The sequence below is a fragment of the Amblyomma mixtum genome, chromosome 6 (assembly GCF_055824585.1).
Source record: "Amblyomma mixtum isolate Tamu chromosome 6, ASM5582458v1, whole genome shotgun sequence".
Classification (NCBI taxonomy): Eukaryota; Metazoa; Arthropoda; class Arachnida; order Ixodida; family Ixodidae; genus Amblyomma; species Amblyomma mixtum.
In genome coordinates this window covers 106752764-106779618 of record NC_143017.1, presented here as the reverse complement: position 1 = coordinate 106779618, position 26855 = coordinate 106752764, and the positions used below count along the sequence as shown (strand labels likewise).

General features: G+C 46.0%; 5 protein-coding genes across 5 annotated transcripts in view; 2 read left to right on the top strand and 3 right to left on the bottom strand.

Annotated features, from left to right (window-relative positions):
- LOC149339945 (cytochrome P450 3A21-like) overlaps nt 1-4589 on the top strand; it is a 43869-nt gene extending 39280 nt beyond the window's left edge. Inside the window, exons 11-14 of the mRNA XM_089548669.1 lie at nt 474-565; nt 2410-2553; nt 3746-3908; nt 4206-4589. Of these exons, the coding sequence (XP_089404795.1) occupies nt 474-565; nt 2410-2553; nt 3746-3908; nt 4206-4283 (477 nt within the window). The 3' untranslated portion in view covers nt 4284-4589. The remainder of the gene's footprint in view (nt 1-473; nt 566-2409; nt 2554-3745; nt 3909-4205) is intronic.
- The window catches only part of LOC149339944 (acetylcholinesterase-1-like), a 245475-nt gene extending 233269 nt beyond the window's left edge, over nt 1-12206 (bottom strand). The window contains exon 1 of the mRNA XM_089548668.1: nt 12098-12206. The gene's annotated coding sequence lies outside the window, so the exon portion shown is untranslated. The remainder of the gene's footprint in view (nt 1-12097) is intronic.
- The window catches only part of LOC149339943 (acetylcholinesterase-like), a 113992-nt gene extending 101247 nt beyond the window's left edge, over nt 1-12745 (bottom strand). The window contains exons 1-2 of the mRNA XM_089548663.1: nt 12618-12745; nt 12098-12205 (exon numbers count right to left, since the gene is read on the bottom strand). Of these exons, the coding sequence (XP_089404789.1) occupies nt 12098-12205; nt 12618-12700 (191 nt within the window). The 5' untranslated portion in view covers nt 12701-12745. The remainder of the gene's footprint in view (nt 1-12097; nt 12206-12617) is intronic.
- Nucleotides 1-26855, bottom strand: part of LOC149339939 (glycoprotein antigen BM86-like) — a 161290-nt gene that overhangs the window by 8479 nt on the left and 125956 nt on the right. The gene's annotated exons all lie outside the window — the stretch shown is intronic.
- The window catches only part of LOC149339942 (cytochrome P450 3A8-like), a 23949-nt gene continuing 18129 nt past the window's right edge, over nt 21036-26855 (top strand). The window contains exon 1 of the mRNA XM_089548651.1: nt 21036-21322. Within this exon, the coding sequence (XP_089404777.1) occupies nt 21255-21322 (68 nt within the window). The 5' untranslated portion in view covers nt 21036-21254. The remainder of the gene's footprint in view (nt 21323-26855) is intronic.

The following is a 26855-nucleotide window of genomic DNA, read 5'->3' as shown; positions in this document are numbered from 1 at the left end:
AAATTTCTAAAGAACGTTGCGTACTCTTCATGCTTCCTTTAAAAGTAGCCACCAGCGGATAACGAGTGACTGCCGCCATAGGTGCACCATGAAAGGAAAAACCTGGAAGATTTGACTGCATTTGTCTTTATGCTTCGCTCTCTGGGCCGGCAGTGCATTGTATTCACAGCTATGTCAATGAGCTGATAGATGAAAATGCGTGTCACTTTTCAGCATGTCTCTGTGTTCTTTCAACAATGTTACAGGTGCGACTTCTATTTAGCGGCTCACTGGATGGGGACTAAGGAGATGTTTTTTAAACTTTCCTGTAAATCCTCGGCTAAAGTTCCAAGAAAGGGGTTTGGCTGGTTGGCAAAAATACAAAACAACCTAGATAACAGTCACAGAAAGCGAGATAGCAATCTAGCATTGCTGCGATGCGGCTCATTCTACATCCCTCCACTGAAATATTTTGCTTCTTCATTTTTGCATAGGGAGAGCACCCGAGCTTGGACGTGGTCACAAAGCTCCAGTACCTTCACTGCGTCGTCTCGGAGGCCCTTCGAATGTACCCCCCTGCCACGCGGTAGGGTGATTTTTTCCACACTCAGTGACTGCGGTAGTATGTCCACAGCATATGGTGCAGCCTAGTGGCTGCGATAATATTTAAATTTACGCCGTTATAAATCACTGATTTTTCATTGCCAGCACTTCTACCACACTGCCGTGTACGGAAAAAATTCCTTAAGTTAACAGCCTGTATTGATCAGTCGTATCTATGGTTGTATGGTTCACATAGGGCTGACAAGCGTTTCTCTACAGCTACCCCGATGTCCACCACGACGCATTGCTCTTAGACTTTCACTTTAGTTTAGCGAACAATCACCTGTTTAACGCAGTCTGCCAGAAAATAATTGCACACCGTGCCACTCTACCTCGAAAGTAGGTTGGAGCAATGATATTAGCATAGTCCTTCAATGTTTTTCAATATCATAGTCATAATCATAATTTTTCAATATCATAGTCCTTCAAAAGCATTCAAGGATTATGATAATAGGTTCTTAGAGGATTCTGGTGTGGGCTAGCTGGTTCATGCTTAATAAACAGATTCGCACAGCGCTACGGAACGAGGACAAAAGGAACACGACAGCGCCTGTCCTGTGTTTTTCATGTCCTCGTTCCGTAGCGCTGTGTGAATCTGTTCATTAAGCAATGATAATAGATTGCGCTTTTTTAGGACGCTGGTATAGTTGCAGCACGAAAGCTCACGTGTCGATGTCTCCTATGGCGATGTCTCCGGGTATAGGGAAGCATGGCAGCGTATTAACTATCATCATCATCATAACCGCACCTCACCTTCTGGCACATTCTTTCTGAGTGTCCATGTGCTCAGGGGCAGCTGTGCTTCAGCCAGTTGATTAGGCTGGACAATTCCAAAGCCACCAAGCCTCATCAAGATCTGGAGTGCTACACTGCAGAGCTTCAATGTGCACACCCCCTCCCCTTCCCCCTCAGTCTATGCTGCATGGGTTTGACCGCAGACCAGAATCGAGCTTAATGGTAGTATCAGGCACCATGCGAAGAGGAAAAAGTGCCTAAGCTCGAAGTTTATGACGAACATAAATAATTTATGGTAACCTTCAATACCGACTGTGTGTACCCGACAATATTTTTGTCAGTTGATACTGAGCCTCTGTTCTGCCTTTCTACGTCTCCGTCCTTACGGTGCCTCTTTAACATGGATCCGTACCAACTCGCCCAGTTTTCCACCCTTCTGAAATTTATAACTTTACTCATTGAAACTGATTTATTCCTAGAATAAAAAGTGATTGCTCTTGTTTTAGATGGGTTCATTCCAATTCCATTGAGCTTTGACCAAATGGGAAGGTTCTCAAGCATATCACTGAATTTTTATAATGTGTTGAATTAGGGAACAAGGAATAGGGATGGTGGCTAACCTACTTTAGCATTTATTCCCAAAGTAAGGAAACCACGGCACATATGCTTAGATCTCTGAGCTACCGATTCTTTGCTGGTTATCTTTAACCTGAAGAAGCTAACCATCGATTTGCCAACCGTTTCTCGCATTTATAGAATATCATGAAAAGTTAGCTTTTTTTTTTCTGAATACAACACTTCGGATATGGCTTGCAGCAACCTTGAAAACCGCGTTTTCACATCGGCTAGTCTCGATGCTTCTGGAGGTCAGTAGAGCTCATAATAAATTTTGATTTAAATATTTGGAGTTTATCAGTGTCAATCGCTAGTCATACAAGAATAAAACAGAAGAGCGACAAACAAGAATATTGGGCCAGGAGTTTCTACCTTTTTTATAGCAAAAAATTGCTGCATTCGCAAATAAAAATTGTCATTACATGCCTGCAGTGAGAGATGATTTGGCGCAGCGCCGCTTTGTCGTTCGTGTTTCAGTCTGGAACGAACGCCGTGCGAAGACTACGTTCTCGGTGACACCGGCGTGAAGGTGCGGAAGGGTGACCTCATCCGGGTGCCTGTCTACTCCATGCACTACGACCCGCAGTACTTCCCCGACCCCTTCACTTTCAGGCCCGAAAGGTAAGCAGGAAACGTGGCCTGAACATCGGGCCACTTTCTTGAGTGAACAGCCCATGCTTTCGCGCCCGTCACCACTAAATGGCGTTGCAGTTCATTTCGTTAACTGCAGGATGCGCTCTGGACCCTGGGTCTAACCAAGGGGCGCAGCCCTTATAAAACGCAAAATCAATATAAACGTCTGCCACCAAAACAATTGCAGGAGACAATCATTGTTGCAGGTTTTGTTTCAGAGGTGAAATAGTTATCAGCAGCGGCGGCAGTGGTATGCTAGTATGATTGCAAGTATCCAGAAGACAGGGGTGGCGGTATCAGACGCATATATCACAGCGTTAACGTCTGTCATGTTGTCCTGACTAGCGCCAGTGCTTCCATAACAAGTGGCATGGCGACGATGAATATGGTATACGAAAGATTTCGCGTTTAGCAGCACGGGAATTTCTGATTTTCAGAATTTTCGCTGACAACAGGAGTTGTTACAACTTTGTATTTTAACCTCTCTGTTTCTTATAGCTTTGCTTGGAAATTTGCTGAAAGTAGCAGAATATTGCGATTTAATGTATGACATGATCTCTGCAACAATAAAACATCCGTCAGAAGAAAAGTATATGTATACAAAAAGCTGTCCCGCTATGTTACAAGTAGGTAGCACCATACATAAATTTACGTATTTTATCTTTGCCAATTACTGCAAATGATTAGATTATGCTGCCAAACGAAACATTTACCCCGACCAAACTTCAGGCTACTGTAGAAAGTGTTAACTAATTCCTTGGTCTAGCCTAGTGTGTTCGTTTTCTAAAAAGTTCTTTCAGCGAAATAAAGAAGGACTAACGAGAAACGCAAGGGCAAACTCATGAAGGACAATGCGCAAACGGTTTATATTTTGTTATGCACTGTTCGCGAAGTTGGTTGCTGCATTTGAGTTGTATATACTGCTATTGTCCTTGTCAAAACTACAGTCATGAAAAGTTTTGTTCTCTTGCGAACGTGAGTTCTCTTTGCTGTTCACGTATTCAGCCCCCTATAATATTCCCTCCTCGTGCCCTGGAGGTACCTGTAATAAGTGAACAAACAAACATAATAAACGAATAATATCGCTATTTAATGTCGTTGTCCTCGTGCACGTATGTATTATTAACAGCGTTTGATTTTCTGTTGGAATGTGGGCCTTAATTCTACAAATCTGTCTTAGGTTCAGCGAAGAAAACGTGGGCTCGATCGAGCCGTACACGTACCTGCCGTTCGGCGCTGGTCCCCGCAACTGCATCGGAATGCGTTTCTCCCTCCAGACTGTGAAGCTTTCCGTGATTCACACTATTCGCAATGTCAAGTTGGTTCGGACAGAAAAGACCAAGGCAAGTGCTGCGCTCATTGAGAAGCGGATACCGCAGCCGCTTGATGTTTCTGATTTGAGATGTAACAATCTTTCTTCGTGTAGATTTTAGAAGGAAATAATCGCGAAAATATTTACAGATTGGCCTCAGCATACTGAAGTGCTGTGAAATGAGCTGTTGTTGATTAAATCTGCCTAAACATCTCCTGGCGCTTCGCAAAAGTGATTCATAATTTTCTATGCAGCAGGATGTACCATTTGAAAAAGTTTGCAAATATGCTTGTGGGAACCTTGTTGCAAACAAGTGTTCTTCTCGCAGGTCCCTTTGGAGTTTCTCAACGGATTTCGGCTCCTGACTGCAAAAGACCTCACTCTTGGTATCAGAAAACGGGACTAGCCAGGGGACGCCTCGTTTTTCTTTTCTAGAAGGACAAGGTGCAAGAACACTATTAAGCCACTCACGAAAACACCTCACTTATGGCCATGAAGAATTCAAGCTTTAAAAGAGCAAAAGGAACTGTCGTTTTGTGCACAGTACTAAAGCTGTCAGCTTGTTATCAACTTTGTTGCTTGTTACAGTCGCGTACTAGGTTGTTTACGGTAACTGGTGTGACAGTTTTTATATTACTGTTCTGTTACTTTTAGTATTCTTGTTGTGATTACGCTCTTATGCGCAGATAATATATGTCCTCATAAAGTGCAATGCGTGGTCCTCATTTACTCTTTCGTGTTCCCTGCTTAATTTGGTACTCTAAAAAGTTGTACTACGATGCCCTCTTGTACATATAACCTGCGATGACCATACTGGAGATCACTAAGGTAATTTTCATCCTGATTTCAACCAAGGAGCTGCGCTCACAATGCTCACTGGAAGAAATATTGTGAGCGATGTTTGCCTGCACATGTTTATCCCAGGTACTCTACGACTCCTGCGCATCCGCTTCACTGCGTCGATGGTGTGAGGAAAGGAATAAACGGAATAGATTCGAGAAATTCTCAAAGAACAATTACCTCTAATTAATTTCAAGGCATTCTTCCGGAAAAAATGGTCTAGAAAAAAAAAAGATATCTTCGACACTTCCTGGATGTCACACAGTGACTGAGACACATCTCGAACACAGGCCGCCTGGTGTCGAGAAATGAACACAAGCAGCGTTGAAACCTAATGTAATAAGAAATCTTTTCGAATGCAAAACAAATGGGGATTTTAACTTCTGATACGGGAAATTGACCGACGCATCATGGGTTGCACTGAAAGCTACAGAAATGCTGTGGCACTAGGTGGTAGGAATGTGTTTCGCACTGGATTCATATTTGAGATATAAGTAACTTTTGTTATGTCCCTTTGAAAAATTTCTCATCGAGCGCTCTACGCACAAGGACGAACAAGATGCGCCACTACCAGAAAGAAACAAGAATAAATAAGAAAGGCAGGACAGCCTTTCTTATTTACAGCCGTCACCAGAGTCGGCTGTGATGAGCCGACTCTGATGACCGGAGCGCACCACTAATGCTTATTTGAGGTAGAATTTAAGGGCGCACTCCAGAGGAGGCGTAGCGACTGAATCACTGGCCCTGGTAGAATGCATTCGTTTCTCCTGCTTTCTGGTGTATGGGGTTTAGCGTCCCAAAGTGACTCAGGCTATGAGGGACGCCGTAAAGAAGGGCTCCGGAAATTTCAACCACCTGGGGTTCTTTAACGTGCACTGACATCGCACAGTACACGGGCCTCTAGAATTTCGCCTTCATCGAAATTCGACCGCCGCGGCCGGGATCGAACCCGCGTCTTTAGGGTCAGCAGCCGAGTGCCATACCCACTGAGCCATCGGTGGCGGCAGTGAAAACTTTCTAGCAAAGTCACTGACTAAGCCGCGACTCTGTTGAAGTGTTTCGCTTCAAAGAAAAGTCGAGAGGTAGCGCACGAACTTAATTGAGGCTGTGATGAGGCTGGCGGACAAAGAAAACAAAACGACTCTTTTGCTATTCGTGCTCTTGAGGTGTGAACTTCGCGGCGTCATCCTGGTGTTCGTGGTGTACTCCTACCCGTAACGTTAGCCTTTTCAGTCCCCTTCGTACTGTATAAAACTGGCCTAATTTAGTGCGGGCGCTCCTGCAGTCCACTCAGTCAGAAGAGACCTGTTTTTTCTACACATTGCGAGGTATCTGTCGCAATGGCAGCATGAGAGCTAAATTACATCAGTTAAGCTTGTAATAGTGGTAATATTACCTGTACTATTTACTTATTGAATTACTTATTATTAGTAAGGTAAAATATTCCTTAAAGCTCAAAAAAGGTTAAAAATATACATGAGCACGCAGTTGTTTTACGAGCCCTCTGGTTCAGGTGTCCGCCGAGATGTGGACACCTCGCCCTCACCTCACACTACGCATATCCAGGCATAGCAGAGCTAAGCCACTTCGAATTTTATATACTCTACAAACCAGGCAGGTGGTGATGCGCAATCGCTACTGGGCATGAGAGAGAGGGAGACTGTCGGCGACTTAACAAGTGCGTGAACCTTCACGCGCGTCACCTTGGTCGAGGGGGCGTGTACGTGCGCAGGGAAGATACAGACACGGCAGGATGGCAGAGGGCGCAGGCTCCTCCAAGGCGGGTCTATAGTAAGCTTGTGCGAAGCTGATGAATGTGTTAATTTTTCTGTTTATTTTACACGCCGGCACCGGCTCGTATTCTTTTCGAGCAGTGGTAACAAACTTTTCATCGGTACAAAGAAGCAATACATGAAACATAAATACGCGAAAAGAACTATCGAAATTATCCGGCCAAAGTTCGTAATATGTGCTATAGTCCGATACAGCTTAAGTATGTAGTGAAGCTCCACCCCCATTCAGGACCACCGCACAGAATTCCTTCACGACGAAAAAGTACTCCGCTGTTAAAACTCTTTTTTGTATACAGAAATAAGGAGCTTATCACAAGGAAAAAATGATGAGCTTTGATACCTGGCCTGTTTAAGATAGTGAAACATCAAAAAACTGACTTCGTTTACTGTCACGGTCGGCCAGCGGAGTAATACAGGACGCCGCGGTCTGTGGCCCAGTATCAGCAACTGCTGTTTTTTTAAGTTGTATCAATATATATATGTACAAGGTGCAGCATTTCAGAGGGGTTAAGCTGTATCAGATTAGCATACAAGAATATGGGGGCCCGTGGCGCCCATGAAACCGATTGCCTGTGCTCTCTGCTCTAAACATTTCGGTTGACAGGATTTCTTCGTAAGCAGTACTGCGTAACAGGCAGACGTCGCCCGAAAACTGCACACGTATATGCAAAACTGCCTGCTGACAAAACGACTTCATGATGTTTCTCATCCACACAAAGAGTAAAAAGCGCCCGCGAGCCAAGTCCCCTGGTTGACAGAATTCGTTTCTGTGTTTACAGAAGCCAATCCTTTCTTAGTTTAATGAAAAGTTCCTGGAAATTCCCGGAAAGCTGGTTTTAGATTTGTCCGTCGTGAAAAAGGCTTCGGTTGCTTTCGGCGTGTTTGCAGACGCCAACGTCGGATTTTAGTGTATGGTGTGTGTGCACAGCTATTTGAAGTGCTGATCTGGCAGTTACGAACAAAACAAACGAAAATAAATCAATAACTTTCGGTTGTGGTCGACGAGAGAGACGCAGCGCAGCTGATTACTATCAGCTTCACTTTATTAACTTACACCGAGGTCACATCACACCAACGATTTCTTTTATTGTTTTATTTTTCGAAATTCTCTCTATTCCAAATCCTACTGCCGGTGCATAATTTCGTTTCTGCGCCCCGGCTAGGCGCTTGACAAAAGGATGCAGCAGCCGTTCAATAGTAGCGGTGTGTTGTCGCGACTGCGGCATAACAGGCTAGAAACCGCATATTTTCTAGTGAAGCAGCGCAACGGCACAAGGCCAACGGAAGAAGAGGACAAACACAGCGCTGTGTTTGTCCTCTTCTTCCGTTGGCCTTGTGCCGTTGCGCTGCTTCACTAGAAAATATGTCAGACCAACTCGCCCACCAGTTCATGTAGAAACCGCAAGTGGTGTCGCACGCCACACATTGCATGAAAGTTAGGCGGCAACAGGCTTAAAAGACCAAAAACCGCTTGGGGAAAGCGTCACGCGGCTTCTCTGAAACACGCAACGACCAGCGCTGCAAGGGAGACTTGTGCTGCGGGTGTGGAGGTCGATGCTCTTGTCGTAGAGGCGATGCGTCATAAGCTCGTCGTCGGTGCGACCCTAATAAAGCTCGAAGGCCGTCCATTAAGCTGGACGAGGCAATGGGAAGCACGCGAAGACGCTGCAGTCGCACCGTGTGTGACAGCAGCAGGAAATGGGATGGAAGCACGGTGTGCCCCCTAGCCTCCACCCGAGATCGTCGGCTAGGGCGGAGGGCCTCGGCTTGGTTAAAGGTTGGCTGTCGCATGGACAGTACGGGGCAAGGCTTGCGTGACACCGTCCCGCAAGAAATCCTCAAGGTCAGTGAACCTCGTACAACGTAATCACAATTAGAGTAGAATCTGCTGCCGCTTCTGCGTTACCCTTTTGGCTACCTTTTTGGGTCTCTTTTTTAAAGATTTATAATAAAAATATTGGCTCCAAAATAACATCAAAAATTTCACTGTGTGCAGATGACTATGTTTTCGACACGGAAATTAACGATGATTTACACTTATTGATTTCAGAGTCAAACCTCTAGCATATCTCATTGGTGTCAAAACTGGCGTACGTCCCTATATGGTTCAAAGTGCTGCTATGTCCGATTTACCAGAAAGCATCACCCCGTAGAATCACATTATCGAATTAATGGTCAGCCCCTCACCCACGTTAACGAAGCTAAATATCTAGACGTCTCTTGTTCTTCGGATTTATTACGAAATCGTTACGTCCTGCAGACGGAGCGGGTTCTTAACTTTATCAACAGAAATTTTTAACAAGCCCCTTAAACGTTAAGGAAACATTATATATAACCAACGTACGGCCTATTCTTGAATATTCTCGCATCGTGTGGGACCCCCACATACATTTGTAATAGCTCAGAAGCTATTGAGGACTACGGCGCTCGCTTCGTAACCTGTTGCTACCAATTTCCAAGCAGCATCTCTGATATTAAAAGCTGAGTTAATTGAGTCAACCGGTCGTCTCGTTGCAAATGGTTTCGTCTCACATTTTTGTGGGACGTACTTTATAATCAAACTCCCTTAAATACCGATAGATACATGCAGGCACCGAGTTTTGTGTCTGAGCGGCGTGACCAGAGCCTTAACATCCAAGAAATTTCTGGTCGCAAGTCTGTATTCAAGCATCCGTTTTTCTTCCCGCGTACTATCATCAAGTGGGGTCGGCTGCGTCCTGACGTCATTGTAGCTTCTGATGGTGCAAAGTTTTCCCTTGTAAGAAGGTTTTCCGATATGCTTTTAATAACATGAATAACCTTGTCTGTTTTTTTTTTTCGTTGTGTCTTCTCTGCTTGCCTGTCTTTCTTGACTCTGTGTTTTGTGCTTACTTCACTAAAACTTTTGTCCAATCAAGTATTTTTTATTTAACCCCTTCCCCCCCCCCCCCCCCTCTCCACCCGTGCCATGCCTTCCTACTAAAATGCCCATCAACGCAATGCGTAGGTACTGAAAAAATAAGTAATGAAGTATGGTGTGACGCCGGGAGAGTGTTAAAAACCTTAAAAGAAGAAGAACACAATTTTTGGTCACGTGTTTTCTTCTTTGTATGATGCCTAAGACATTCCTATACATGGCTAACCCCGTGTTATTCGCCTACGACCGCAGATACTTTACAATCAAATTTATTCTCTCACCTTTTTCAGTTTCAATTTCAACAGCCGACCATTGGCTAAGAAGTCAAAGATCAGTACAGGTCACGTGAGGGTTGAAAAAAAAAACTTCGACATAAGCGCTGCGTCGTTGTTTGAATTGTCAGCAACGCTAAAGCCAACCTGCCTGAAGGTCACGAATGACAATGAGGAAGCAGCGATTATACTGCAGGTTTCTTCAATGCCGCACGTGACTTATGCTGATGTTCGACATCGTAACCATCGCTTGGCTACTGAAGCCAAAATTGGTGAGAGAAGAAATTGAATTATACACTATTTAGCGGTCAGTAAATGCACGTAAAAGTATGTCTTGCGCATCTTTACAAAGAAGAAAAGCTGCACCTTACATCTGGTGTCCATACTCCGGTAACAGCAGCATAGCGCAATTGATTCTTCATGTTGAAAAAGCAGCACTCGCCAAGAGCACCGAAGAACATTAAGAATAAAAAATTGATGTTCTGGTGGCGCTACGGGTGCCTTGCTCACAATGAGAAGAAAAACAAACGTTTTAAAAAGTCTATATTACAGTTTTTGGAAAGATTTTAGGCAGTTTTCGTCTCATTGTGAACATGGCAGTCGTAGCGGCGCCGAAACTTTATTTTTTTTTTACGCTTACTTTTTTTTCGATGTTCTTGGCGAGTGATTGTCTTTCCACATGAATAATGGATTGTCCTCGCCAGGCTGGTTTCCGTCGAACTCTGAATTATATTATAACACAATTGAATAATCAATGAGCTGTCGGAATTGCGGAAAAATGCAAGGTTGAGAGTGGGCTGGATAAGTACCTGCATCCGAAGGCCGAACAGAGGATAGCTGGCAGAGAGTGGCCGGGGATGATTGTTTCTTTTTCTCTTTGCTGTTGGGTACCTCAAAGGACCCCAGTATGGGGCATTAAATGAGGGATGGGTATGAAAATTAGATAATGAGGGTCTCGACTGCGTCTTCAAATTAATGGGTCTGGTATGAAGCCCGGCGTCAAGCGGTATATCACTACAGTTCAGAGATAACATGACAAAAAATGATCTGAAATGAGAGGTAGGTGTTGCCGTGGGGATGAAAATTGACAGAGCATTGCTCTAAATATGTAGAGTTCGTGAGTTCGGCCCTGACCGACAGCATACAGTCGCATTTTTAATCTAATTCTGCACAGTTTAAAGTAATTAATTGCTACCTTCCTCTCATAAAATAAAAGCTTCCCCGTGCTTTCCTTGCTTTTGAAGAGTTGTTGATCGCATACTCGCAAAGGCTTAACCAGCTAATGATTTATTCTTTTTTTCTTTTCTAGCCTGTTCATAACACACTGAGGCTCTCAGTTATGACCGTTTTGACGTCAAAGGAAGCCTGCTACGGCTTTCGCACAGTTCTCTCTTTAGAGCTCCCGTCACGTCCTACAGAACGACTTGGAGACTGCATCAGACTTTCCTTTCCGTTGACTCCTTCATACACTGGTTACTTGAACAGAGTAACAGATGATGTAGCATGGCTCCACAGGTGCAAACGATGAGCGTAGTCCGTTTCTTTGGGTCGCTTATCATATATACTATATCGTTACCATGCCGTATAATGCTGTAGCATCCTTACCAAGCAATACCATACATTACTATACCATACGGCACTATGCAGCACAGTACCACTTCGCTGATGATGCTATGCTACAATGGGGTGACGTAAACTGTTTATATATAAAAAAAATCTCCATATCTGCAGTGAGATAGAACCATTCAGGGCTAGCTTTACACGCGCGATTTTGCATCACAAAGGTTGTATGTAGATAGAGGTTGCAAAAACAATGATATCAGACAGGAACCATGTCTCGTCGGGTATGCACTCGTGTTTTCTTTCCCACAAAGCCTTTTTGCATGCTTAACCTTCATGTCTGTTTTGCTGCCTCGAGCGCCTCGAACAACTGATGGCTTCTTTTATTGTTCGCATGAAAAACATCCCGCTGTCGTTACGCAATTCGCAGCCTCGTGTGCTTGTCCATCGTTTATACATTTGTGCTGAGATAGCACGTGCCCGCATCGTTTGGTGCGCTCGCTTGAGCAATGCCACGAGGACATCCGGGGCCTTTGGTCGGGAGCGGCCCTCTCGTGTCACTGTCGCGCTGGCTGCCTCGTCAAGGACAACCGCGCCGGTTTCAGTCATAGCGGCACACGTACGCGCGCGTGTGGTGCCTGCGCAGCAACCTCGCAACTTGAGGCAATGGGCACTCTAGCTAAAGTTGGGCGGGGGATTCCCGCTGAACGATATTGTCAAGTATAAACAGCGGTTCCCACAACCCTGGTTAACGAAAGTGCGAAACCTCACAATTTGCGGAGGTAGGTATGTTTTATGCACCAAACTTTTTAACCTTTTCGATCAGAGCCGTCTGAAAGAGCCGTAGATTGTCGCTTACCGCCTTGGAGGCTTGCAGTCCATTGTCGCCGTTTCTTGAGTGATGGAGCCTTCGACACCGCCGGTGTAGACAACCAAACACAAATCATCGCTCTGCCTTCCACTTTTCCTAGAAGAAGAAAACAATGATGAACCTCTGGATAGCTCAAATTGTATCTCTTAGTTTGCAAACCATAATAACCGTCATCATCCCAGGTACGCCCAGTGCAGGAAGAATGCAGCATCCATTGGTCCCTTTGTATCTTTCCAGCTGCGGCCACTAAACACGACGGCCAATTGAAAAAAAAAAAAAAAACTTACAACCAGCCTTCCTGGTAACCACCACACTTGGGCTGTTTAACAAAATTCAAATCGCAGCAACCAGCCTGTCGACTGCCTTGACGACCTGTACATCACGGGAACCAAGCGTCTTTCGCGAGCAAAAGCAACATTCCTTATCCAGGTGCGATTGATTTATTCGGTAGCTAAAAGCAAAAACAAAAGATTACATAGAGATGAAGGCCCGCGCGGCTGTTGCTCACCATTGCGCCACCTCCACAGCCTGGCCCACGCGGGCTGGGGCGAGTGTGGAACGCCTGTAGTTTATAGTCCGTGTTTTCCTCATTCGCTACTGAAACTTTCTCCTCTCTTTTTCCCCCACTGCGTGCCCTCATTTTCGTCGCTCTGAAGTGAGAGCATGCGGTGTTGACTCACGCGGGCACGTAGCGATGAGTCGCGAGCGGCGCCGCTCATTGCGGTGTCGCTGCCAACGCGAAAAAGGAAGTTGCAGCAAACTACGCCGACAGCTGCCCATGCCAGCGCAGATCTAACGGCGCTCGAGCGGAAATATGAACAACGCACCCCCCTTTCACCCCCTTCAGCAGCATTAACATTGCCGTCCTTCTGTAAGCGACTGGGGTTATTGTAATACCTGAGGATGACGCAGCAGGCATGCAGCGTGTCCAGACCTGCTTGCGCGGAGAAAACAGGCAAAATATGACACAAAGCCATGCTAGGTGATATAACCTAAAAAAGTTTAATTTGAAGATAGGTATGTAAAGAAAACAGAGAAGCTGAAATAATGGTTCTTCACGCTACAGCTGTCGCTCCTACTGGTGAAAAACTGTAGGCACCGCGAGCTTGGATTAATAACTAATTCTGAAGTAGCAGAAATTATCTATTTTACTGACAAAAATAAACGTAGTCTTCAAAAGGAATCATTGTTACCCAATAGCCAAAAATATCACTTTGCCTTTAGGGACGGCGAACTTGCTAGAAAGTCGAAGTGAAGCGGTACTGAGCGGAAAAGCAAAATGGCGGGCGATACTTATCGCATCCTGGAAGCGTTGTGACATCCGTCACTTCACCAACCTTGAAAGCGCTTACATGGAAACCATCATGTGAATATGGTCAAAGAATACTTGATGTAGGGCTTGTTGGTTCATGTTACAATATTTTTAACGGCACAAAAAGGCACACGCACAGGAAAAGAAAGAAAGAAACGGACAGCAAGAGCGCCAACTGTCAACAGGGTTTATTGCGGAAAACAGCTTCTTTTATACGCCAGTACATTATCATATTCTGAACAAGACAATAGGAGAACAACATAGTCACGATTTATCTACAGGCCAGTTCATTACCTCACCCAGCACAGGTCACATAATTTGAGAACATGAAAAACCTAATATCTAATATGACAATCTACAAATGACCGTCTAAAAAATACAGTTCCCTGGCGCTGAGCTTTGCCGACGAAGTGCTAATGCACGTGGCACCAGCTTTCTGTATGTGATAAGCCCCGACAATCCTTTTTTTAAATCCGCTCTCTGCCTTTACCGATAAACTCCGTCCTTTCCAGCACAGGTGCACATCCTTTACACTCTCTGGAGTGATCTGGGAGGTCCCCCGCTCACTGTTTTTTATCGTCCTTTTGTGCTAGCCAGCTCTTTCGTTGAAACACCGGCCAGTCTGGCCGATGTGCACACTCCCGCATTTGAGCGGTATCTTGTAGATGACACCGGACCTGCATTCAGTTACCGGGAATTTGTGCCTGATAGCGCATCTCGGCGGTTGGCTTGTTATCATGGAGCAAACCTTGGCAAGCTTACATGGCGCTGACAACACCACTCTCACTCCGTACCGACCACCTATTTTCTTGATGTATTGCGCTATCCTATGAATGTACGGAAAAACCACCATAGGCCTCTTATCTTTCTGCTTGCTTGGCAGTTCTCGACTCGAAGTGCGTTTGATCTTTTGCAGCAATGTTTTGCATACAGCCGTGATCAAAAGGCACGGGTAGCCTGCGTCATCTAGTCTCTGCAGCTGATTATCAAAGCCAGCCTGCACACAGTGATTGCAGGATTTGGAGAGAGCTGCGTGCACGCACATCAAGGAGATACTCCTTTTCACCAGTTTGGAATGTGCACTGCTGAGTGGCATAAGGCTTTGTCTAAAGCGGGGATTGTACATCCAACACACATGCTCCTTACCACAGAAGTTGAACTGAACGTCCAGTAACTGGATTTTCCCCCCTTGAGGCAGTTCCCAAGTGAAGGTAAGTCCTTGGGAATTGTCTCTAAAAATCTTGAGAACATCAGCAACAGCTTCGTCAAAGTTATAAGAAATGGTGGCCTGAAAAACAATAAAATAGCCGTCCACAAAAAACCCGTCTGACAGGAGTTCCGTTTATATATATTTCATTTATTTCTATCAAAGATGGGGGAGGCGAGGCAAAAAGCTGCTATAGCAGCTTGGCAAGTCCTCGTCCCCTACAAAGAAGCAGCAGTACATGCCGATAACCCTAGACATATCACTTCGAAAAATGAAAAGAGAAAAAAAATAAGAGAGAGATAAAGATATTGCCACCTAGCATTGCCAGGTGGCACATAGCTGACGACGACGAAGTAGGGCTCGCGCCGTGTGAAATCTGTCGCCTTTGCTCCCCCAGCTTGCGTGGCCTTGTCTGTCTTCGCACTTGTGTGTAAAGCGCTTGGACGTTGTGGAGACGGGAAGCGGTCGCCCAGGCATCCTTCCCGACCTTAGTTAGGACCGTAGCTTTCTCCCAGTTTCCCTCTCTGTTTCTTCGTGCTTCTTTTCGCCCCTTTTTAACATCTGCAAATCGTTGGCGCGCTATGCTTTGAGTTTTTGTGTTTGTTTGTTTGCCACGCCAACGCGGCGGCGGGAAAACCGCGAGCCAGGGAGTTGGCTTGGAGATTTCGGTGCGTGCAGACGTGTGTGAGGTCAGCCAGGGAAGTGGTCGGCAAGCGAGCCTAGGCGGGTGTCTGACGCGTTTAGCGCGGCGACGGTGATCCCGAAGACGCGTGGCCCAAGTCGCCCGTATCCGCAACACCCCATCAGCCCCGCGCGCAGCCCGATGTTCCCTGCGACCGGACCTGCCACCCCGCAGCTAAGCCACCATTTCTCCCGACTAGCTTGTAGTCTTTTTCTTTTTCCTGTCGCTCTTTCTTGTCGGAACCTTTTGTGCATTATTACTTTGATCTTGTAACTTTGTCCTATGACTCTCACTCTGTTGTTTTCCTCGTCCTGTTAATAGTTGTTAGCGTCCTCGTTGTGTGTTTGTTATTCGTGTCGCGCCAGTGTATTGCCGCTATTTTACTGGGTTTGTTTTGTTTTTTCCTTTGAGCATATACTTTCTGCGTTTGCGAATAAACGCTTAGTTGCGAGTCAGCGCTTGTGGTGTTCTCTCCTTTGTCCCTGTCCTGTGTGCGCTGGAAATTTTCCAACATGCTGTACCAACTCGCTCGAATGTCAGTTTTACTTGGTTATGTACCCTTTTGGTTGCGGTTCTTTGCCCGAGTAAAGGGGTTTCTAAAGTAACTTGTCTACGCCTGATGCCTCCGGTCAACGGCTAATAAGACGTGGCTCCTATCGCCGGTCAGCAGTCGAACTTCATCTTTTGCACGCGGGGTGAAGTTTGTCGCCCTTCCTCCTCCGAACTCACAGAGAGTGCAGTGGTGGGCAGGTTGGCCCGATTAATTATAATTTCGGCGCCAACCAGCCATCGAGCCACCCACAATATCGTGAAAACCTTGAAACTAAATTCAGAGATGTGCATGCTACAACTGCTCTACACTTTGTTTTTCTTTTATTTTTTAGGCTACACATGGCCCAAGTTCCCAGGAGTGGTGGTGCAGCAGATAAAATCAAGCCTTTCGTCGATGGTATCGCGAGAAATAAAACGACAAGGCCATGAACAGTTGTTTTTAACGATTGATGCTACCGTTTTAAAATAAATGAATACCCAAAAGCTATAACTGATCAGTGTACTTATTGCTTGCGGCATTCTATCTTTTGGTGCTCATATGGATGCATTCACGGAGTATTTTACTGTTTATTAAAGATACAGATTAGCACAAGTACCACCGTTTAGCGCTTCTCGCTCGATAAAATCAAACGGCGACAATGTTTCCAAAATTATTCCTCTCATTGCTAATCTGATCAAAAAATCAGACATTACACCCACATCACAAAATCTGACATCAGATCCACATAAAAAGATCGGACATCGCATCCACATCACAAAATCAAGCATCCCATCCACATCATAAAATCAAGCATCACATCTACATCACAAAATCAGACATCACATCCACATCAGGAAATCAGACATCACATCCACACCATCAAATCAAGCATCACATCCCCATCAGGAAATCAGACATCACATCCGCATCATGAAATCAGACTTCACATCCACATCACAAAATCAGCCAACAGGCGTACATCAGACAATCGGCGGCAAATTTTCTTGAAACATTCCACAAAATATCATCACGTCTTCACCATAAAGCCATCACAGCATGCATCATATCCTCATCACACATTTTATTCAACACGTGCACATCAGACAATCGGCGGCGAATCTTCTGGAGGGCCTCGACAAGGACCCCACACAAACATCAACACGAACACAACAGAAAGTCTGGTTTGTGTGATGCGATTGAGCAATAAAGATTCTGCAGAAGCACCATAAATATTTTTATAATGGTCACAACAGAAAGTGAATTGTGAATTGGGGGTTTTTACTTCCCTCGGCGAATATTTGTAGTGGAGGGCTCCAGATTAATTTAGACCACCTGGCGTTCTTTGACGCGCGCGGACAACACACAGCGCATGAGCGCCTTTTGCTTTTACTCTCCATCGAAATGCTGCCGCAGCGGCAGGGGCTGGACCCGTATCCTCCGACTCAGCAGCCGAGCGCGCTAAGCACTCGCAATAGGAAGTGGTGAAGAGAACTCGGCGTGGCGCTACGCTTCGCCGCATGAGTTTGCACAGGCGCAGGTGAGCCCTGCAGCCAGCCCTTGGACAATCCGAATACCGCTCAGCAGCGAAACTGGGCCATGTTTTTACTTCAAGGGTTATGCATGTGTCCGTCTTGTTCTTGAGCTCTGTTGGAAAAAAGGAACGCATGCGCACCAACTTGAGCAGTTACCAGTTTTGGTAAGTATTTAGTGGGTAGGATGACAACCATGACAACGTCAATGAGTCCTTTATTTTTCGCCTTAACTAGAAAATAATCTGTAGAGGAATGTTTTTTCGATTTCAGCCTCGTTGGCTGACTTGATATGGCGTTCGGCTGCCGAGAACCGATTCGCTCGATGAAATCCCGGTCGCGGTGACTGCATTTAGGTGGAGCAGAATGCAAGCACGGCCCTTTGTTGCTTGCTGTGTGAGCTGTTAAGGCGCGCTGAAAACCCTAGCTAGTTATAGATAAAATTAATCCCGAGCCTTGACTACGGCGGCTCTCAAGTTAACGTCCAGGTCCGGAACGCTAAAAGTTGATGCAAGAAGTGCTCTGTAACCGATGGATTTCCACAGAGACCTATGCATGCACGGCGCACCATATCGTTCCTACCCGCTCTTCAAATGAGGTGGGCCGCGTACGGCCCCTCCAGTAGCACGGGCTATCACGCACGTGCCACAGGTCCTCTAGGTTTCAGGCGGCCTTGGCAGCTCTCCGTTTGTTTTATTTTCTCACATCGTCTTTCGTTCGCGACATACGTACTCTTCCCTCCCATCTCCTCGTTTCTGAAAAAGCGCGTATAGCGGACGCAGTAGATGTGCATCATTTGGCCTCCGTTGCCGCCGCCGCCGCCGCCACCGGGTTTCGCTACAGCATCAATGCGGAACCGGATTGGAAGAATTCGTCAGCACACTACGATTGCGCCCCATTGTGGCCAAAACAGTCTTCTGCAAAACATGGTCGCCGGAAAAGTGCGTTTTCATTGAGATGCGCTGGGAGCGCTCCCTGCCAAAGGTAGCTGGGGCGCATATCAGGTGTTATCCTAAGATGTTCTGCAATTCAAAAATAGTCTTTGAATTAGAAGAGCTCTTTTTTTTCGGCATAACATTGTCAGTGGTGTAACGCGTCACGATAAAGCCAAGTCATGCTAACTAGTCGGCTATTTAGATTTTTGCTATTACTGTTAGTTTCCATATTTATTGAGACGCGTGCTGCCCATCGTAAGCAACATTCATATCAGTTTTTAGAATTTCGAAACCGCAATTTATATCGGAGCTGTGGCTTAACAAATTTCGCTTACATCTTGCCAAAGTACATGCGCTCTCGAAAGTACTGCAGGCAATGCAACCCTTTTAGTGGAAGTAACTCGTCGAGTGCTACACACTGCATAATGAGACTGGCTATAACAAACAATACATGCCGAAGCTCTTACACGGGATACACAATCTGGATGCTTGTAGTCAATATTAGGGATTTGCAGAATATAGATGCTTAGCAGTAGCAGATTTTAGCCTTCTTTTCAATTCCTTAATAAGAATGCTAAGCTTTTTAACAGGCTTAAAGCTAGAGGCGCTGTTTGCTTACGTAGTCGATAGTGCTTGGCTGGGAGATAACTTCATCGATGCCTCAGCAAAGCTTTTCAAGACTTGCACTGCCGGTCGTTCAAACGGTCCCGTGAACAAAGCCAAGTGCGGGCGGTCTGGCTGTGCAAACATTCTGTTTTCAATCTAAATGATGTCGAAGGCCTTGCGATTGCCTACATTTAACATCGTTCTCGGCAACTCCGACAAGTAAAGAAAAAAACACGACGCTGCAGCGTGTCGAACACGTGCCGGGGGCTCATCCGTTTACAGATGTCCGTTTGGGGATCTTGGAAAGCGGAGTGAGTGGGGAGCGATGCATGAGACACCGCGCAGGCTTCCTACCCTCAAACGAATATGTATACCGTGCCTGCGCAGCGAACGCACCTGACTGGTCTGATGGCCATGACGATTATGAATTCACTGTCGAAGCTCGAATGTGGCAATGTAGACAGACATGAGGCAGTTCGCTGCTGAACTGCCAAAGTTCTGTTGCTGCTCCCGAAATGAAACGTGCCACGCGTGTTTAGCGTAGTTGAAAACCTCCGAATTTAACAATCTGAACAGGACCATAAATGAATTTCGCAACAATGAAAATATTGGATTATTACACTAGGTAGGATCACGAAAATAAAAAAACACCCAAGATGGAGAAATTCGAGATATCACTCGTGTATTTAATATCTTGTTGGACAGCGGCGCAGGTAAGAAAAAAGACCGTTTGCTTAGGAAACTAGATTCGTCGTCAGGCGCGTAGAAAGAACGAAAGCAAAGAGAGAACAATAATACTTCGTGCGTAAAATAATTGGCGCGGTTCTCTAGCCGCGCCTCCGCCTTCTGTGTTGTGCAGCACAACTCCTCACATGTTCTAATTTTATCTATTGAACAAAAACAGAACGCAATTTCTTGCCTGGTGCGCACTAAAAAAGGAGCAGAAAACAAGCGCGCACGATAACGCAACGCAAAGTGAAGCTGATAAGGCTCCGATAACGATACCTGCGAGTGCAACAAGTGCAAGCGCATTTCTGCGTTTCCACGCCCAGAGATTACGATAAGGTTATCTCCAGCGTTCAGGTTGACGTGTAGGGCATGCCAAGTTCAACCTGTTTTCGAAAGCGCATGTGCTATAGACACTCTTAAGGTGAACTTGTGCGGTGGAACACATTAATAAAAAGGAAAAGCCGCAGTCGCATAAAGCTCAGTTGGTGATAGAACAGTACACTGCGCATGTGGAAATCATTGCGCTCTGTGTGAAGCAGTGGATAGTTGTCCTTTCATAAGGGGGTTTCAAGTCAGTGCAATACCTAAGTAAAACTTTTCCAATACGAATTAAAAGCTTCATGCTAAATGCAGCGAAGAATGGGTCCTGTGAAATGTCAGTGTGGATTTAAAAATCCCCGGAGATCAAAATTAATTAGCAGCCCTTCAATACGGCCTCTTCGTAGCCTAAGTGCTGTTTCGGGGCGACAAATCCCGCATACTATAATCGAGGGAACACCACTGCGGAGTGTCCGGTAGTCCGGAGGGTTTTTTTTGGGTGCGCCTGAAAACTAATTGCACGACCAGCCGCGGTGGCTCAGTGGTCATGGTGCTCGGCTGCTTGCCCGAAAGACGTGGGTTCGATCCCGGCAGCGGCAGCCGAATTTCGATGAAGGCGAAATTTTAGAGGCCCATGTACTGTGCGATGTCAGTGCACGTTAGAGAATCCCAGGTGGACGAAATTTCCGGAGCCCTTCACTACGGCGTCCCTCATAGCCCGAGTCGCTTTGGGACGTTGAACCCCATTAAACCAATAAACCAACTAATTGCGCATTTTGCGAGAAGCGCCTCCTTAATGCAGCCGTGGAAGTGGCTTCGAATCCCGGGTGGTTTGTCGGCGTTTCGAAATGTGATATGCCGTGCACATCCTGCTCAGTTGGACGGAAATATCTCCCACGTGTCGTTTAGCCTGTGTAGGCCGGAGGCGACCTTGGCTGCTTGTTCTCTGTAGGTTTCTTTTCTCTTCCCTTCTTTCATTAGCGTTCCCCTCTCTACCGCCTCCTCTCTCTCCACACCATGACGCCAGGCTTCGAGCACACATCAGGTCACGTGCAACCTTCGGCTGACGTTGTCACCGCGTGCAGCAAGAAGCGTGCGCTGCAGAACCGCCGCGGCCCCGGAGTCGAGTGGCCGTCAGTGAATTGCTGCAACGTTACCTTTGAGGTGAAAGGAGATATCGCGCGTGCGAATGTGAAGAACTGTTGTTAGGCGCGCACGAGCTTCTACGAGACTCAACAGCTCTGCGAACGCACACTGTCAGTGCTCGTTGCGGCTTCAGGATAAGCACATTGAAAATGCCGTTCGTTTTGGGATGGGCAGAATGGCTTATCCTCGCGCTGACGATCCTCGGCCTTCTGTATCTGTAAGTACCATTATTGCTTTTCCGTGAAAACATTATTAAGCTCAAAGTATGATGCAGGGCGCACAAGGCTTCAAAAGAATGATTTTCGTGGTTTCTACAGTGAATGGCTACCATATGCGTACGCAGAATGGATACACGAATATTTTGTGGGGCGCTCCATGGAAAGGCCGAGTTACTTTCGTACTCTAGACAAGTCCATGAAATGTGTCGCGAGGGAGAGGACGAAGGAAGGAGTGAAAGATGGTACAGAGAAGAAGGCGCCCTAGTGGAGGATTTCCCTCTGTTTTGCAAAAGTCATTTTTTAAGACTGTTATTGGGAAGAAAAAGCATCTGGGCGGATATTGTCTTTCGTGACATATTTCTCGCTGTTGGGTGGAGTGGGCGTGCTTTAAGGCGCTGAACATACAGAATAAATGTGAGCCTCGCAACGCGTAATTTTCTTTATTATTGCATCAACATGCAAATAATACTGAGTTACTGTAGTCAAGCGCTGTGATAAAAGATTATGCTGATAGGAACAGCTGTGTGTTGTATTAGTTTTTCATAAAAAGTGGTTTAGTCAGCATTTAGTTTCATGCTCCACCTGGTACGCGAAATGTGAAAGTTTTCAACATCATAGCTTAGTAGAAATCGGTCCTCTGGAGGAATAATTTATGCGAATAAAAAAAAAACAGCAGCGTTACACTGATCTCGCTTCTTTATTAGTCAGTAGTTATCCACGCGAGAAGTAAAAGACAGCTAAATACCCAAACGTGGATAACCCAGAAGATTACCAAGTATGCTATAAATGATTGACGCCCCAAATGGATACAAATCAAACTCTATAAGGTTTGGATTGGTTTAACGTCCAGAAACGACCCAGGCTATGAGAGACGCCGTTGTGGAGGGCTGTGTAAAATTTTGACCACCTGGGGCTCTTTAACGTGCACTGACATCCCGCAGGAACTCTGGCCTCTAGCATTTCCCTTGCGTCGAAATGCGACCGGCGCGGCCGGGTGAACTCTATATGGTGTGTGGTTGTCGATTAAATTATCAACACAAGTGCATCAGTTCTCTTGATCTGGGCAAGGTTGATTAATCGGGATTAGGGAAAATGATTTCGTAAATAACACCACCTTGACAGGGGCTGGCGCAAAGATAAGCGAAACTGTATAAGTGATGAAGCCTTGAATCGTGTATGTGGGGGCCATCACTTGTCTTCCCCGTGTTACCTTGATCGTGGCTTTACGAGGGAATTGTACAGCTTAACACAAGACTTGAGGGTACACTTAAGCTCCGCCTGAAGTGTGTGACGTGATAGCCTTAATGGGCCCCTTCGGTGGCCTCAGGTCCTCTTTGGGTATCAGTTCGCAGATATGGTCACAGTTTTTTCTTTCGCCATCACATAACATAAGAGTACAATGCGGTATCATTACAGATCTCTCCAGCCCAAGTACTCCATAACATAAGAGTACAATGCGGTATCATTACAGATCTCTCCAGCCCAAGTACTCTTTCTCTGACGCCAAGGTTGTGCCAACGTACCCGTACGGGCAGAATTGGTCTTTCTGCTCTTGACATTCATAAACCGGAGCGAACCATCCCTGCACAGCGGTGTAGCAGTAGATCAGTGCGCATCTGCCCCGGTGGGTGGCTGTTTCAAACGCAGCCATGATTAATTTAACAGCTTATTAAGGCGGAAACTTGGGCTAGTTGGGAAGCTTTTGAAATCACATTTGCTAGCGCTTAGTCAACACACGAGACAAGAACACAAATACACAGGATTGACGCTAGTCTTCAACTGCCGTTTATTCGAAAAACAATCTGTATAAGACATTTAAAAAATGCCGAACTCACACACGCGCAGTAGCAACGCCAAGCTACAGCAACATTTCTTTTTTTTATACATTGACAGAGGGGTGCTGACGCATTTCGAACCTTCATAATCAATGCACATAGCTTTAAAAATTTTGCGTTCCGATTGGGTTTTCATTGTAGCTAGAATGATTGTTTCTGAAAAGATTAGTGTGCAAGGTACAAGGTCAGGGTCCTGTACCTTTCACACTGCCACTTGCTTACTGAGCTTATTAACATTCAAGGATTATGTAAGTGTATCTCTTGTGAGATCAATATTATCGTAACAAGCATGCTCTTCCTTAAGCGCACAATTTTCATTCCAGCCATTCCAGCCAATTTTCATTCCGATTTTCATTCTAACAATTTTCATATTTAGCGCGTTCAAGGAAGTCAGGTTTTCAGAATTTTATTGCGAAAGCAATACTACTCCCAAGAAGGGCCTTTCGCGTAGCGGCGGCCACTTGGCACGTTTCACCTTTAGAATGACCCCTGACGTCATACCATTCTTAGTGACGTCACAGCGTGACGTCATACCAGGAGCGATAGACGGGCTTCCAAATCAGCTCGTCGGGTAACCGCGGCCGCTTGGCACGGCAAGCCGCGCCGCGCTCTTTCGACTAGAGCCGCTGCATATGCAACATAAAACACCTGCTTTCGCAACCTGCCAGGCTTAACCAAAGCTAAGCACCCGACAATATTTTCAACCCTGTTTGTAATAAAGTTTTATGGGCTGTGAGAGCACCACGAGCAGAAAAGGGTGATTTTCACCAGTTAGATTCCTGTAAACATAAATGATATATGTAGATAATGTTATTATCTGCGCTCAACAAAGCAAACAAGGAATGTTTAATTTACGGAACGGTTTCTGCGCGCCGCTTCAAGTCCGGTACACTAAACCGCGAACAGCTTTTAAAAGTTCGATCCCGGCCGCGGCAGTCGAATTTCGGTGGAGGCGAAATTCTAGACGCCCGTGTACTGTGCGATGTCTGTGCACATTAAAAAACCCCAGATGGTCGAAATTTCCGGAGTCCTTCACTACGGCGTGTCTCATAGCCTGAGTCGCTTTTGGACGCTAAACACTATTAACCAAACCAGACCAAAGCGCGCGCGAGGTACGCCGAATAGGCATGCGGACCCTGGTTGGGAATGCCCTTCCTCGCTCTTTCTAATGTAAATGCTTTCTCGGCAGACACGTGCAGCGACAAAAAAAGATGCAAGCATAGAATTTTAGAAATAGCGAGGCCTAATTGCCTGGAAAACGTGACTCGTGTTGCAGTCACCAACACGTGACCAATCAAACTTTTTTTTTCCGTCTCCACGCTTTTTCCTCATCCGTGCATAACTCATCGGATATTCATGCGGCTTCAGACGTGTTTGTTTTCATCCTGAAAATGCTATCAACAAAAAGCGAGGCTCTCGAGGCATTGGAGAAACGGGAAGAGCCCTCGGGTCTTGAAGCCCAGATGCCAGCCCAGTAATAAGGGGCCGCTAATAGCGCTGGTGCGTTTTCCGCTTTCGCCTGTTTATCGCCGAGCAATAAGGACAAGCCGCAACCTTACTGGCGTGCGGCGCCGCCTCAAGGTCGGACCTTGTGGCACTCTTCTCGGTGGATGGCCACCTGACTACCTTCAGACGGAAGGTAGCCCTTTTGAACTAAAGTGAGCCATTAGCCGCAACGCTTTATGGTGCCGACGAGGGAGAACAAATCACCAGCGGATACCGTTTCGTCAACCGGATAGCTTCACAAACAGTGACAGCCGCTGTTTTGTGGCCAGCATGAAATCACGGCTAGGGTGACCGATTGCTCTCGCGCAAATCGGTACCGGCGCGAACCTTTGGTTCACAACGTATGGTCCCGTCCAGAGAGGGAAAAGTTGAACGTCGTCGGCTCATATGCTACTGGAAATTACTTTTTCCGAAGGGCATAATTTGGGAGCTAGAAAAGTTGTATATGGCTTGTGGGTCACACACATGCAACCTCCAGCTTTAAAGCGCGCGAAGCATGAAGGAAGCCGTGGAGGCTTGTCTGTCCCGGGCACGCGCACAAGCGCTTTATTAGTCCAAAGGAACCAAGGAGAGGCGTAAGGTGGCTTCATTCAAAGGCTGGTGCCTTTGAATGAAGCTTGGTGGGTGACCACAGCGCAACATAGCTTCTGTGCGAAATGCTGCGCCCTAAATGAACCAGCACCTTTCGGAAATATTTAATCAAGATTTCTTATTTATTGCTGTTTTATTAAGTATCGTTTCGTTGTCAAATCACGTATAAGCCGTCAGTGAAGCTCACATGTTCGAAATTTTATCAGGAATGAGTCTGTGGCATATGTTCTAATAGTTATCATTTCTCGCAAATCTAAAGTTGTGATTTTGGATATTTTGGAGCCTCGCCCATGTTAAAACGAAGTTCTTTTCAGCGACAAGGCTAAAAAATAGTAAAACGACTACACAGCTCAGTGCTTCTAGCATTTATAATACAGCAGGGCACGATAAACAACAGATTTATCATTTATTACAATTCTATAGTCAATTGAAACTAGCTGCTGGGCTAGTTAGTGCATATTCTTCGGTAAACGTTAGCGCAACATAAAACAAACACGTGAAAAGAAGGCAGGACGGCGCGGTGCCATAGTCAGCAGTGAATAAGTTTCCCATCAACCTCAGTCAGTTTCATATTTGAAGGCGCGTGACTTCTAACAAAACAAAGTAGACTACGTTTAAAATTCGATACATCGTGTCTGTGAACTTTAGCTATTGAATTCTCGAAGCTCCACTTAAAGGGACCCTGAAATGGTTTCTTCAATCATATTTTATTGCAACAACTCTGTAGAGGTGGTCTCTGCGAGTATTCTAGTCTGATTCAGAAAGCTGCGCGTGAAACCAATAATTTACAAACAATTTTTCAAACTTGCCGCTCACAGCCGATTAGGGCGACACCTGACCGCGCGTTTTTACCCGCCCCTACCACTTGACGTAAACTGGGCAGCCTTGGCCATGGACTGGGCGACCCTTCTCATTGGCTTTGCCAATTGACGTCACGCGCAATTTTTGCAACATTTCATTTGAAACTGAGCACTGATGCTCCTTGAAATATTATTTTATTGATTGCTTATTATTTTTTGAAAACATACGTATACAGAGGTAAGAATCCAGCGCATTTCTTGAAATTAATGTGGTACTTCCGGTAAAGAAGGAAATCCGTCTGCTCACAAAAGCATGTGTTTTCGTCAAATCTCGGCGCCCACCTTTGCGAGTTTCCTAGCTGCGCCGACGAGTCACTGCTATAGTGTACTAGAATGATATATATCGCTGCTGTCGTCGCCCTGTGGGCCTCGGTATGGCGTGTACTGAAAGGCTCGAAGCCCATCTCAGCGGTGGCTGCACGCAGCCGCGCTTCGAGCTCCGGATCCATGCTGTTCGAGCAGCAATCAGGAGACAGATGTGCGAAAACTTGGACGGCGCGGCACCGATCGTCATCAGAAAGACTGCCAGCTATACTCGAGCAGCGACAAAGCATGCCTGCTTATGTTGGGAGCTTTCGGCAACGGCACCGCTCGCGGGCTCTCCGAGCGACGAGCTCTGCTGGTGCCTGGCTGTCGTGGTCGTCGCTAAGCCTATAGCTCGTTTCGCGTCGAAGAGGCAGCGGCCGGCGCTTCGGAAGTCGCCTGAGCTATAATAAAAGGCTTACTCTACACATCGCTTT